Genomic DNA, 15,537 nt, shown 5'->3' with positions numbered 1-15,537 from the left:
GGTACAGCTGCTCTCATTAAAAATCTCATTCTCCAGTGGCCCAGGTTTCTGCTCCATATAACAAGGCTGGCCTCGCACGTTCTTGTATATCGCCATTTTGACTCCACTCATCCTTACACTTTGGTGTATGAATCTGGTCTCCTCTTTGACTGTCTTGCTTGCCCGGTTTCATTTCCCATCCCCTTTGGCTCCTGTTCCTATGTAAAGAAATTGATCGGTTGAATGGAATCCAAGATGGATCACACAAAAAGAGAAAAGAAGTAGGAAGGCATTGTTTCTAAACAGGAGTGAGCAGAGAGGAACAGGTACCGAGGAGGAAGGGCACAAGAAAGGAGAAGCGTTTGTCATTATAGGTGACCCCTAGCAGCCTTAGGAGAGGGCAAACCAGGTGACTGCCCGAGGCACCACACTTTAGGGGCCCCCAAAATTTTGCAACAAAATTTTTGGGAGGTAAAGTTTTTGCAAGGAAGTGGCTGTACTTGCATTTTAACACTCAGCTATTTATCTAATTCCCCCAAAGAATATTAAAAAGATCCACGATACACAGATCATCAAAATTAAGCCTCTAAGGGGCCCCAAGTGACTCTCTTGCCTAGGGCTGCAGCAACCCTAAGGCCACTACTGAGGTGACTAAGTGTGAAATAGCAAGGAGTGATGTTATAAAGTTACTGGGCTGCTAAAACAGTATTTGGAGACAGTTCAAGAGCAGATCAAATGCTGATAGGTTTAGGCCAAATTTCTAAAACATATCAAGATTTGTGTTTAGGCATTTAAATAAGTTTGATTTTTAGATGTATATAGAAATACAAATAAATGGCAATACTGGAGCAGGAACTAAGTCCATATAGTCCAGTATCCTCCCTGGTCAGTACAAGATGCCTCAACAGGATGGTGGAGAGACTCAAGTTGAGGCACGTGTGGGATAACCTTTCCCATATAGGGTCTCTTCCTTATTTCTGATCATTTAGATTGGCTAGCACATAAGAATTGTTAGTGCCAGTAATTATAACTCTGGGATGTTCTTGATGTTCAACTAAATATTCAGTCCATTCATGTATACAGTCCTGCAGTCTGAAACTAGAGTGCAGGCAATCCTTTTGCATTTGTTGTACATTAGACACTGTCCTGTCACAACTGAACAGTAGCATGGAATTAGCTGCTTCCTCCTAACACTGAATTGGGAGATTTTTTGTTAGATTAAAGACCATGGTAATCACTCTACATCTGTAACTTGGCTTTGCTGTAGTCTTTCCAGATCAAACTTCGACAGCTTTCCTTTCTGGCTTTTTGCTACATAGTTGAAGAAGCAGTAAACGTGGACACATGTGTATACCCTCTCGTAACCATCACTTCTGCCTTTTTCAGGCTCATCTTCATTTTGTTCTGTTCTTCTTTTTGCTTCTCTTCTTCAAACTTTTGCTCTATCATTTCTGTATTGCCTGCATATATTTGCTTATAGAGTCTTTCAGCTGCCACATGCCTTTCCCTAATCCATCGTCTTTATAGACGGGGAGTGTAGCAATGAACTTTGGAGTCTCAGCTTTGCTTCTCATTGATATCAGTTTGCTGCTGGCTGTTTAATTCCTTCTTCTGAAGAAACTAAACTGCCTATCTATGAACTGTCTTTATCCTTCTCCCCAGAAAGGGTTTCCAGGTCAAGGCAATAATGATCATTCTGTATTTTGAGTGCTTTCTTCTACTCCTATGTTGAGGAACTCCACTGAGACCACCCACGGGAAACAGCACACTCATACTGAAGATGGATCAAGCATGAACCAGTGAGGTCCTCCAGGGGCATTGCCAGCCTAGGTGATGTTAGCCTGTTCATAGACTGGTGAGGAGCGCGGTATCATCTGGTATTCAGCAATGGCTTAATTACCTGGTGGCCCTGATGCATTTCTCCACCCTGGGCACTCAGTATTCTGCAGTACAACCCAAATGTTCTCACTGTTTGTATAGTCGAACAAGGTTCTTGTGTGCATTTAGTTGGTGCAGTGTCCTTATTAATTTTAATGCTATGTTTCTGTGCTGGCCTAAAAACCACAAGATGCATTTGGGTTTGTTACATACAAGAAAGATGTAATAAGCTGTTCCGCCTTTCTCCAGCCCTTTTTATTCGTGTATCACTATGCTGTCCTTAGAACCCAAGCAAGATTTTTATTAACATGGTCCATGTTACTCACATGATCCATGTTGATTTTTGATAAGTCTGAGACCTTTTCATAGTGGCTTATCATCTGAGGTGAATAACTTGGAACCTGTTCCCTGGAAACGTCTGCAAACATGTCTTGTAGTACTATAAGCTTCCTATGAACTCGATGGAGTTTGACAGGGATGTGTTAATTCTACCATCATATTCATTATATTCGAGGGGGAGGGAGTATTCTGTGTCTAATATGTATTTGAATAATTAGCTGACAGATAAAGTGCCAGCATATGGCACCTAAAAATACATGTTATGCTTCCTGGGCTTTTAAGGACTGATGAAACTTGTCACGTGCACCACAGATGACTCTCTTCTGCAGTTCTCCGCAGCTTCCATTCTCCAGATAAAAGGCAACACCTTCACATACTTGTCATCTTCTATAAGCTAGAAACAGGAAAGTTTTTGCTTTTTAGCTTCATTTTGCATAATGAGAATAATACTATGTTGCTGTATGGCATTGTGAAAATGGGACAGTATATACTAACATTGTGACAACTTGTTTGGGCATTTTCCATTTTGCAGCCATTGGGGAAGAAGGAAATGGTACTTGACTGGAGAAGAAACATTAGATCCTACAGAGGGAAATAGCCGAGGTCTTATTCACATACAGACTGGAATAGTTCATACTATACACTTGAAGTGCAGCATGGTCGTTTAGGTTGCACACATTTCTTCCAGGGTTTGGTCACAAGTAACTCTTTTAATGTTCATTTTTCTTCCCATCTTTGGGCAGTCGTTAGGTTATTGACCTGTAACGGCCACTCTTTGTCAGTCATAAACTTATTATACAAGGATTAAACATTCAGTAGTAAAAGTGCTTTTCAGCACGTGTTTTATGTGGCCAGCTGTGGAAATCTGGTGCGATCCAAATCTCTCCAAGGTGTGCCAAACTTTCTCTTGGGAGAATAAGTGAGTTTGGATGGTTAACTTTCCATCGGTTCATTTTCTGTTTGGATTCTTTTGCCATCCTATCCACCCTTGAAGAATGATGCCAACTGTGGCTTTCAGGCTCTGTGGGTGAATGAAATAGTTTCTGTTGTGAGGGATTCATTGAATATGGGAAGTTCAGTTTCATGCCATATCCTTGGCTCATGAGCTTGTCTTTTTTTTATCCTGCCTTTTGCAGGAAAGTGAGTTGAGAGCTTTGAGTCCAAGTCCCTTGGCTATGGGTTTTTTTCCCTGCTGGTGTCATAACCTCTGTGTTGTCTAAAAGTGCATTTTTGTATTTTATATGCCCAAAGGCTAACCCAAAAAGGTTGGCAAGGGCAGGTGGTTAAGTCTGCACAAGGTCAGTCAGGATGTCTAATAATTGTCCTAACACTTTACCTGTTATGGAACAATAATGAGAGTTTTTTCATTATTTTCGGGTGAGTGAACCTGGCAGATGCTGACAGCCAGCAGATGTGTAAAGTTCGAGGTGATTTGTAAGGGACTGGCTCATCTGACGCACAGTAATTGCATTGTGGGACATTGTCACTCAGAGTCTTGTCCTGTTCTGTCAGAATGAGGTAAAGGTCAGTTCAAAGAACTAGTATAGCATAAGGGACAGCTCTCCCCTGAAATTAAAAAACTGATTTTCATATGTCCTGGATATGCACATGCACAATATGTGCAAAGTCAAACATGCGCCCCAATTTAGGATTTACGGATTGATTGGGTGACTGATGAATTTGTGCAGTTTGAAGCAGCTTTAAAAATAATTTGTACTCCAAATGTTTAAGGAAAATGTCAGATGACCCCACCTGGTTTGTTTTCTTCGTTCTTTAAAACTAATTTACCACTTTATAGGTTTTTTGACATAGAGATTTCTTTTGTGAGTTGTTATTTTATTTAGTAATGCACAATGAAATTAAAACCTGCTTCACCAACATACTTCCTTCCACATAAATATAATAATTATTTGCACGATTAAATATGTAGCATAGAACTGTGAAATTTGTATATAGTTTTGAGTAGTCCTATCGGCTTTGTACAGACCCTTCCAGTGAGCTTTGGAAGGCACCTGGGTATCTAGTTTTGCTCTAGAAAGAGTTTGAGTTTGCAGCCATTTGTGTTCTGAAAGGAGAGCATCCGGATCGTCTCTGTTAAAACTTCACTTGACATTTGGAGGCAAAACTCGAGTTCTGCAGTTTCCACTCACGGATGATCAAAACCGGAACTGGTCAAATGGGAAAGTATGATTTGTGTCACGTGACAAGGAAATTCCCCACACTCAAAGCCCATGTTAGAAAAGCAGTCTGAAGGTATCCACAGAAAGTGTCAAAAATGTCCAAGCTGTTCATGGTACGACGTAGTTAAAGACTTGCTGCTTGTTTGTGTGCACAGCTTGAACGCACGTTAGTTGTGAGGTCCAGCATCTTTAAAGTTTAAATCAAACCATTGTCATAGTTATGATGTATGTGACATACTTGTAGCCTTTGATTGGGCTTTTCTGCATGCCACTGTAGCGCCAATAATTATAATTCAGCTATAAATGTTGCAAAAGCGTGCTGTAGTATGTTCCATTTTATTAATGGAAGGTTTAATACCTTTATTCCAAGGTAAATTCTTGAATGGGTTGTTCTGTAAATAGTATGGTTGAATTTGTGGAAATGTTATTGTACATCAAATTAATCTCTACTTTTATCCTACTTCCTCTTGCCCCTGAGGTCCCACAAACTTGCTGGCACTAAAGATCACTGTAACTTGCCTTAGGGCAGGTTCTTAGAACATTTGATTGCTGATTGCTGAACTAACGCAGTACCACGCAGGTTCTCATTTCTCTTTGCCTGCCAAGGGGCAGTGACTTCAAATGTAGTATTCATTCACTTTGCATGGCATCTTGGGTTCAACAAATACAGACCTTCAGCAACTCCACAGGTGACTGATTTCCTTGTCCCATGAAAACCCAAAAGAAGTTTCACTATTGACTTCAGTGGGATCCCTTGAGTGAATCATAGAAGCAGGGTCAGAAGGGACCTTGTAGATCTTCAAGTCCAACCCCTCGCCTGGGCAGGAGAAAAACTGGGCTCAAATGAGTCCAGCCAGGTAGGCATCAAGCCTCTTCTTAAAGATCCCCAGGGTAGGAGCCAGCACCACTTCCCTTGGAAGTTGGTTCCAGCTCCTAGCCACCCTAACTGTGAAGTAGTTCTTGTGGATGTCTAATCTAAACCTCCTCTCCAACAACTTATGACCATTATTCCTTGTTATGCCAGGGGCGCTCGGGGAAACAAGGTCCCTCCCAAACCCTTCTGGTCCCCACTAGTGAGTGTATAGACGATCACCAGGTTCCCCTCAGCCTTCTCTTGTGAAGGCTGAACAGGTTCAGGTCCCGCAGTCTCTCCTTGTAGGGTCTGCCCTGCTGTCCCCAGAGCATGCGGGTAAATGGAATGTCTGTGAAGTCCATCCTTTTTTAATTGTCAGAGTTGATATCTGTAATAGCTAGGGACAAAGTCATCAGTCACTGAATACTCACTAAAACGAACATTCAAAGAAAAATCCCTCCCACTGTGGGCATGCTGTTAACAACTACCATGACAGTAGTAGAGCTGCTTAGCATTAGAAGTTAAACTGGGGCAAGAGAGTTTAGGACTATTAAAAAAAACCCAACAAATTCCTTCAGAAAACTGTTTTTCAAAGGTAGATGGGCTTTTTTTATTAAACTAGTTTTTAAAAAATCATAAAAAGCTCTTTTTGTAACAGATTTGGATTTTTTTTGTTTAAAAAACTGAACAGCAGAAACCTGGCAACTTTTTATCTTGGGGCCAAAACCCGAAACACTGACTTGACTTTAATGTAGTCTCTGACCAGGAAATCCAGCCTATAATGGAGAAGAGGGACACAAAGTGGACACCTGCCATGATATATTATGGCAGCATTTCTGAATCAAAATGTTTAGTTTTGTATTTTCTCACCAAAATGTTTTGGAGAGGTTTTTTTTTTTGCTTTTTGATTAAAATGATCCATGAAAAAGACCTGTTTTCTGACCAAATTACTCAGTTCTTTGCAGAATTTATCCTATAGTCTGTAGAATCCCATGTCTTCTTCTGGTGATATCAATATTAAGATGTATTTGGTTGGTCTCTACTCTTATTAATCATGAGACAACAAATGTTACTACTCACCAACACATGAGGTTGATAGAAGTATTGTTGGATATAGTTTGATTGCCTCTAGTATGGTTATCAGTTTAATAAGCATAGCTGTATTTTTCTTCTAATAGTCTAAAACAGTGGTCGGTAGACCTCTGGGGGTCTGCGGACTATGCCTAAGGGATCCATGACGGATAACTCTGATCAATCAAAAGTATGTGAATGCCTACATTTACAATTCAAAGGGGTCCTCTCCTCCATTTGAAATTTCCAAAGGGGTCCATATCTCCATTCAGAATTTTGTAGGTGTCTGCAGTTGAAACAGGTTGAAAACTACTATTGTAAAAGGAGTGATTGTTTGTTTGAAGGCTAAGAGGAAAAAAAAGTATTCATATTCTGTAAGCCATCTAATAAATGTTATTGGATTCATCAGAACCTGTGAGAGGTTTGTCTTTTGTGCATGCAGTTTTTATAGGTTTACTTTGTTCTACAGGTCATTCTATTAACCTTTACGGAGCTAAACAGAAGACTCTTACTCATCTTACAACCATGGTGCAGGCACATATGAACCATGAGCTTTTCCCTAAGAATGTGACGATATAATTTGCATTTAAAACAAGATTGCTTTACACATGGCACATTCCCTAAAGTTACTTGTGTATTTAGAATGCATTGTTTTGCCTTTTAACTGCATCTGAAACCATCTTTGGAATAACAGGTGCAAAATACTGTCATCTAACTGTCACACCAATTGTTCATTGTTCTGAGAAGGTCACATCATAATTCATTAACAATAATTATTCCCTGGGTACACCCTGCACTTCTTCACTCAATTGCTTCATTAACTTGTGAGTGAATCTCACATTTACTGCACCAATCAATGAAGATATATTTATAATGTACAAGTGGATGCTATTAGTTACAATATATTAACTGCCTAATTTAAAATAGAAAAGCTATCTTTATGAAGGGCAATTAACCACTAAATGTAATTGATAATTCACATACCTATGATTAGGAAAGACAAATAATAAGAAAGAAATGAATCACCTGTGTTATTGAAAAAGACATTGGCACACTGTTAAAATGTGAGAGGGCACCCTACATTAGGATCCGATTTCTAAGAAGTCTTTCTGATGGACACTTCTGCCTCAAATATGTTTTCTCTAACTGGCTTTGATGTTTATTTTAAACTGCTCTGAACTTCCTCACTGGAGAATAACACATACAATTTGTCATTGTGAGAAGGGCCACAGAGAATTTTCTAATAGATAAACTCTTCCTCATCTTTCTTCTCTTTCTGGAGAAGTTCACAACCATTGGATAGCAATGTATAAACTTAGCCCCAAATTAATCTCGGGTAGCCTTACATTTAGGCATAAATCCGTATTAACTCATCCTCTTTGGTCACTGTTGTAAGCAGCTCATGGTTTTGTAGATCTCTGTTTTGGGATACCAGCCTTGAGGCACTTTAATTTCTGGAAGTATTGAGTATCCGAGAATGGGTCTTTCTGAGACATCTCAAAATGACAATGACAACTTGAGAAAACCCAAGTCACTAATCACTTTTGGAAAATCTTATTCTCCATTTTTATGTCACAGGATAGAGCCATGAACTGCAATAGAGTCTAGATAGAGGCTTATAGCAACTCAGAATAATCATAAATGATAATTGTGCCTATATAATAACAACACTTTCTTTTGATTTACAATGCTATGCAAAGTGTGCTGCCGTCATGCCTGTAGGTGGGGGAACAAAGACTTGGAGAAGTGAAAGGTCTCCACACAGCAGATCTCAGTGATGAACATGTAGTATAATCCTTGTTTCTTTCCTTCCAGTTCAGCGTTGTATCTGCTGGCTGCGATGCCTCTGTGCTCTACACACACATATTCAGAAAGATTAAAGAGTTAATTGAAGTGACCTGCTTTTTACAGAGTTGCAGCCTCATTGAAACCCAACAAATGATGAACTCCTGAAGTTCCTTCCATCCTTGTTATTCTAGGCTTTTATTATTCTAAACTAGCCAGTTGCCCATCAAGAATGACGGGCTGCCGAGACAGCCAATCAGAGCATGAATAAAGCGTTATGGACAGACAGACAGACAGATTTAGGCTTTTATAATATTGGAATAATAGCACAGGTGTCGGGGTAGAGGTTCTACTGTGAATGCTACAGCACTCATGCATATGTTGATATGAGTGCCACTTTTGTGACATAAGGCAGTTGTCTTGCCAGAGCAATATTACTTTATTATATAACGTGGTAACTCCAGTGCATTGTAATTCCATAGCTATAATCGTGTTGATCATTGGAACAGATGTTCAGTAAGTGGAAAGGTGAAAATCCAACTTAAAATGCTAAAGCAAGATTAGAGCATGCTAACCTTTGTAATTATGGCTATGTAATGCTCTTGGTTCATGGCTGCTTTTCTCTTTGCTAAAGACTAAATGATAGAGGACTACCTTTACCTCTGTTGATGCATGGAAGGCTTGTTTATTTGAAACTAATTTACTTGCAAGGGAAGGCAAGCTTTGCTTGCACTGCCATCTTCGAGCTAGTGTCCCCCCAGGGAAGGGGCTCTGCAAGCCTCCACTAAAATGAGCTAAACCAAACTCATTCCCCATCCAGTCCTGTTTGGTTCTGAAAACTTTCTGCACTGGGACAGCAGTCTTTAGGTATCATGCATCACGAGGCTTCTGCTCTGTGATGTCCTTCCACCATTAATGGCTCACAGCTTGAGAGCTGTGAAGTCAATGTAACCTGGGGCTAAAAGTACCCCACAGTGATAGCCTGTGTCTGCTTTACAGTCACTGCAGCTCTTCATTTGTTTTATAATTGCCTGCGTTTCTTTCCAGGCTTTTTCTGGTAAGATCCTTTTCTTCACATGTGCTTCTAAAGTGCTGAACAATTTTGTTGCACTACATTACGGCTAAATAATATTCCAAATTTTATGCACCTGTGCTTAAAATGTTGTTAATCCCTCTCCTTCCTGCCTTGATTATATATGGGCTTTGCACTGATAAATCTTTCACTCCCAACTTCTCTGCCCACTTTGCTTTAATGACTGCTTATTTTTCATGACAGGCTCAAAGCGTCTGGTCTCAAGCTGCGGTTCTGCACCAACGAAACTCAGGCAACTCGAGAAAAATTTGTGGAGAAGCTCCAGCGCCTGGGGTTTGACATTTTAGTCTCCGAAGTCACTGCCCCAGCACCAGCAGCCTGCCGCATTCTGAAGGAGCGCAACCTGAGGCCACATCTCCTCGTCCATGATGGTGAGACCGCGCTCCATGAAGCCTGGATTCTAGGAGAGGTAGACAGCACAGTACACCATGGCACAAAAAACAGTTTTGGTCAAGTAAAATAGTACCTTTGTTGAAAGGAGTGGGAAGATGAAAACTTCCAGCTGGTGTTTCCCTGACAGACAAAACTCTTCAAGTCCATTCCATAATGTAGCTGGAGTAATATCAGTACATCCAGGTCTCATTTGCAGTTGTGCTACCCCATTAAAATACTTTGAGATCTGTACATTAGTGGATTCAATAGAAAAACATAGCTATCGAAACCTTGTTCCTTTAGATCAAGGCCTGTAATGATAAAACAGTATTAGGCAAATTAAAGAAACATTCCCCTGCTTGACCAGTCCAATCCTGAGATGCTGGCTTTGGAGATAGCTCTTCTTAATGAGTATTTCTCCCTTTTCCCACGCGTCTTTTCTCTGAGCAAGTGGATAAGGAAACTGGGATGCATGAATCTAGTCCATCAGAAATTCAATTTCACAAGGCGAGGATTTGTTCTCAGCTCTTGTTCAAGGAGCAAGAGTTATTTAGAAGTAGCCCGCCCATTATTTGGAAGTAGAAGTATTTAAAAGCTCAGCAGTTCAAACAGTTCTGTTTCAGATTTGTTGACCAGATGGTCTCAGCCTCTGCTCTGAAATAGAGCTGGATACTATATGCAGAATATATGTATGATTTGCCATCCTCTCTGAAGATTAAACCAACTCAATATTTGGATTCAATGAGTATGCCTAAACAGGTAGAGACCATGTTTATTAGCTTGAAGGACGTTCTGTCTAGAAAAAGTTTTGTACTTAGGGTGAAGCTCACTCTTCCTGCCTTTGCACCAAGCTGGAGGAACATGTGTATTATGTGGGAACAGAATCCCCATCTCAGTCCTTCAGCCCTAGGGATGGAGTAAGGATTGTCACCCTGTATATCACCTGCACAGGAGTTTGTAGCCACTGGCTCCACACAGTCATGGAGCCTTTGGTCCCCTCCACATTTCCCTTATGGAGTTCCGCTATGATGGAGATTTCCCAGGGCTCTTATGATGGCAAAATTTCACTCCTGCAGCATATTTTACACCAAATCCTGATCTTCATGGTCTGTGTCTGCCATTGAACTCATTGAGAGTTGTAACTGTGTTTTCAGGGGCCTTGAGTACAAATGTACTGGGATAAAATTGCACTGAGTAGGTAGGAGGTAGATGGGCATTAGGTTGGGGTGGGGGAATAAAGCATGTTGGCTAACCTTTTCCCCAGGTATTTTGTGGCTCATTTTGCTTTCTTTCTTCTCCATGGTGGATAATGGAAGAAAAGTCTCAACAATCAGCTGCTAGTGGGAGTCAGTCAGGAGTGAAAGGTCGTTGTAGGGTTATCCAGACCTGCTGGATAACACGCACTTGAGTTGGTTCCGAAAACACGTGGGATTTGCGTTTCTTTTTCCTCCTTAGATCTTGTTCCCGAATTTGATCAGCTTGATAAAGGAAACCCAAACTGTGTGGTACTTGGAGATGCTGCAGACAATTTTTCCTACAAAAATCTCAATGAAGCTTTCCGTGTTCTGATTGGATTGGAGAATCCCATTCTGATATCACTCGGAAGAGGGTGAGTTAAGTGCTCTTAGTTAGAACACCTAGGCCTGCATATTTGTATACTTCTCCTAGTCTTTTTTCATTTAACTATCCCATTTTATCCAAGCTGCACAACACATTATATTAGTTTGTGTAACTGTGTCCCAAAGCAGGCTTCGAAAATCTCCACAGTTGTGTGTATAGAGTGCTTAGAGCCAGTGCTGCACCTGCTGGTATACGGTGAAAAGTAAGTGACTGGATCAGATGTTTGACGAAGGGCTCTTTAGCAGAAGAATGTACTTGTTGTTGCTCCTTCCTTCTCCCTGTTCAGAGACAGTTTGCTTGCCAGCTCAGCTTTCTTGTACAAGTGAAAAAGGAATATAATTCTCCAAAACCATAAGTGGCTTAGGAGCCTAAGTCTCATAGACTTTAAATAAGATTCAGACTTATAAGTCACTTTTGAAAATAGGATTTGAGCTTCCAAGTTACTATAAAGTTGCCTGAGTTATTTTTCTAGTTTTAAAAGAAAGATGCGGCATAGTGGACACTAGATTACCCAAAATGCAAGTTCCACATTACTTACTCAGGGCCTAAACCAAAACCCATCAAAGTGTCAAAATAGTTCCTCTTTGTATCCAACGCACTCCTGTCTACTTTACCTGCATCCTCCTTTCCCTCCTTTTGAGTTTCACAACTTTTTAAGGCTGTAGGCCAAATTTGACTCAGTTTGGGTCAGAGGACATGGAGTGCCTGATCCTGCAAGGGAAGGTGGCAGCAGCAGGTGCTTTCCCCGCCCCAGTGGTGGGTACTTTCCCCGAGGCAGTGTAGGGAAAAGTGGAAATGGCAAGCACTGTCTCTGTGCCTGCAGTGGGTGCTTTTCTGGTACCCAGCCTGGGGAAGGCACCCACCACTAGCATGGGGAAAGTACCTGCTGCTGCCATCTTTTCCTGCACTCACTGCTGCCACTTTGCCCTGTGCGAGCACGTGCTGAAGCCCCACTCACTGCTGCTGAGGCCCAAGGGAGCCAAAAGCACCAAGGCCGCATGTCTGCAGGCTGGAACAAAAGGCTCTGTGGGTTGGATGTGGCCAGTGAGCCGTAAGTTTCTGACCCCTGGCTTAGAAGATTCCCTTTATCTTGTTTGGGTGCCAGTCTGAGCTGTGAGAACCATGTAGAAAAGAAATTGGTTTCACTAAAGTAGCTTGAGAGTTTGACTATTGGAGGTTAGAAACCAGAACCAGTTACTTGTTACAGCAGGTGGATTGTTAAATACAGTCCTAGGTGTGAAGTAGGGCAGGGTACAGCTGCTATAGTGCTGTAAGTTTTGTTATAAACCTAAGTTTTGTTATATCCTGAAGGATTTCAGAGGCCCAGATTTACTTATTCATGATGAGTCTTACAATATCAGACTTCACAGCTTTACCTTTAATTTTGGGAGATGATGTATGGCACCTAAACAACAGTCTGGTGGCAGCCAGGGAGAAGTCATTGGCATATCAATCAAACATAGTAGAGTTCACTCCCAATTAAAATGCGGGATTATGAATTGAGCATGCTCAGTGTGCATTCCCCCATGTCTTTCCCGAGGATATTATAACTTGGTAGTCTCTCCAGCACAGGGTACCTGCCCTTGGCTGGCTGAAGCTCAAAATAAGCTTTCTACCTTTGCTTCCCCTTGGAAGTAGCCACGGAGCATACTAGATCTCTGTGAGCTCTTCAGTTACTATCATAGAAAAATAGGGCTGGAAACGCTCAAAAGGACATATAGTCCAACCCTCTGCACAAGGCAAAATCAGTCGCGTCCAGACCACCCTAGACAAAAAATGAAAAATTCCAAGGACAGTAACTTCTCTAGGTAGTTTGTTCCAGTGCTTTGTAGGGAGAAAGGTCTTTGTAGTATCCAACCTCAATCTCCCGTTTTTCAGTTTAAGCTTGTTATTTGTCCTTACTTTGGGAACCCAGAGCACAATTGATTACCATGCTCTGTAAACTAACTGTTCTTTGTATCTTAAGTGTTATCAAGTCACTGTCTTATCTCTAAACTACATAGACCCAGTTCATCTACCCTTTCTTTATATGACATATTTTTTCTGGACCTGTAATCATTTTTGTTGCTCTTCAATGGACTCTTTTCAATACATCCATGCCTTTCTTGAAATGCACTGTCCAAAACTGAACACAGTGCTTTAGCTGAGGCCTCATCAGTACTGAATGAAATTAAAGACTCATAGAAGTAGGGTCAGAAGGGATCTTGTAGATCTTCAAGTCCGACCCCCTGCCAAGGCGGAATTAAAAAAACTGGGCTCAAATGATCCCAGCTAGGTAGGCATCAAGCCTCCTCTTAAAGACCCCCAGGGTAGGAGCCAGCACCACTTCCCTGGGGAGTTGGTTCCAGATCCTAGCCGCCCTGACCGTGAAGTAGTTCTTATGGATGTCTAATCTAAACCTCCTCTCCAACAACTTCTGGCCGTTATTCTTTGTTATGCTGGGGGCGCTCGGGGAAACAAGGTCTCTCCCAAACCCTTCTGGTCCCCCTAGTGAAGGGTGAACAGATTCAGATCCTGCAGTCTCTCGTAGGGTCTGCCCTGTTGTCCCCAGATTATGCGGGTGGCCCTCCTCTGGACCCTCTCAATGTTGTCCACATCCCTCCTGAAGTGGGGCGCACAGAACTGGACGCAGTACTCCAGCTGTGGCCTGACCAGTGTCGCGTAGAGGAGGAGGATCACCTTCTTGGCCCTACTTGAGATGCACCAGTGGATGCACGACAAGGTCCAGTTAGCCCTGCCAACCGTGACCTCGCATTGTCGGCCCTTGTTCATCTTGGAGTCAGTAATGACTCCTAGATCTCTTTCTGCCTCCATGCTCTCAAGAAGGGAGTTTCCCATCTTATAAGTGTGCTGCTGGTTACTACTGCCCAAGTGCAGCACCCTGCACTTGTCAGTATTGAAACGCATCCTGTTTTTGTTAGCCCACCCCTGTCACCTATCGAGGTCTTGCTGCAGTCTTTCCCTCTGTACTAGCGTGCTCACCTCACCCTACCCCAAATTTTGGTATCATCAGCAAATTTAAAGAGGTTGCTTGTCACCCCATCGTCCAAATCGCTGATAAAGAAATTGAACAGCGCGGGCCGAAGGACCGAGCCCTGGGGGACTCCGCTGCCCACTTCCCCCCAGGTCGAATATGACCCATCCACCACCACCCTCTGAGCATGACCCTTCAGCCAATCTGCAGTCCATCTGATTGTGTAGGCATCAATGCCACAGTCACCTAGTTTTTTAATGAGGATGGGTGGGAGACGGTGTCAAAGGTCTTGCTGAAGTCCAGAAAGACTATGTCCATGGAGATACCTGCATCCAATGCTTTTGTTACCTGATCGTAAAAGGCAATCAGGTTGGTCTGACATGACCTGTCCCTAATGAAACCATGCTGGTTGCCCTTGAGAATCATCACTGAAGCTGGACCATCACAGATGTGCTTCTTGATGATCTTCTCAAAGAGTTTCCGTAGGATTGAGGTAAGACTGACGGGCCTATAGTTGCCCAGGTCCTCCCTCCTCCCTTTTTAAAGTTGGGGACCTTCCAACGTTGGCCATCTTCCAATCATCTGCCACCTGGCCTGAACACCATGAGTGCTCGAAAAGCCGTGCCAAAGGCCCTGCGATAACCCCTGCTAGCTCCCTCAACACCCTGGGGTGGAGAGCATCTGGACCCGCTGATTTGAACACGTCCAGCCCCTCCAGAAGCTCTCTAACCCAGTCCTCCCCAACCCTCCCGAGTCACTTCCCTTGGCTTGCATACAATACACCTGTTAATACATCCCACTATGCTATTGGTTTTTGTGGGGGGTTGCCAAAACATTACATTGTTGATTCATATTCAGGCTGCTATCCGCTATATTCCCCAGGCCCTTTTGAGTAGTATTCTGTCCTTAGCAGTTGTTCACCATTTTGCATTGGACATTTAATTGTCCTGAGTACTTTGTACTTAGTTTAACTGAGTATCATCCTAGCTAATTTAGATAATTTTTCTAGTTTAAAAAAATCATTTTAAATTCTAATCCTGTTTTCTAAAGTGTCTTCTTACTCTCCAGTTAGGTATCATACATACATTTAAGAGTACACATATTTTTTTCCAGACTGTTGATGAACATATTGAAAAATACTGAACCCAGACCAACCCCTTGAGAGCCCAATTTGATACCTCCTTCTAGTCTGATACCATGGCCCCCTCTGCACATTACAGGTATTGTGCAATTAACTAGTTAATTGTTCAATTACCTAGAAACTAGTTACTTCTGAAAAGTAGCTATCACATGACAAAAGGCTCCAAGCAACTGTGAAGTTAGACCTCAAAAGTGTGTGCTGACTTTGTAGCTGCTTGCTGTCCAACTTGAATTTGCACATGCAACAGGGTCT

General features: G+C 42.1%; 1 protein-coding gene across 1 annotated transcript in view; it reads left to right on the top strand.

Moving 5' to 3' along the window:
• Positions 1-15,537, top strand: part of LHPP (phospholysine phosphohistidine inorganic pyrophosphate phosphatase) — a 164,024-nt gene that overhangs the window by 16,096 nt on the left and 132,391 nt on the right. Inside the window, exons 2-3 of the mRNA XM_090058265.1 lie at positions 9,362-9,549; positions 11,006-11,159. Of these exons, the coding sequence (XP_089914391.1) occupies positions 9,362-9,549; positions 11,006-11,159 (342 nt within the window). The remainder of the gene's footprint in view (positions 1-9,361; positions 9,550-11,005; positions 11,160-15,537) is intronic.

Source organism: Crocodylus siamensis, chromosome 7 (genome assembly GCF_052110815.1).
Source record: "Crocodylus siamensis isolate JL-2025a chromosome 7, ASM5211081v1, whole genome shotgun sequence".
NCBI lineage: Eukaryota > Metazoa > Chordata > Crocodylia > Crocodylidae > Crocodylus > Crocodylus siamensis.
The sequence above is the reverse complement of the archived record's forward strand: the minus strand, read 5'-3'. Positions and strand labels throughout refer to the sequence as shown.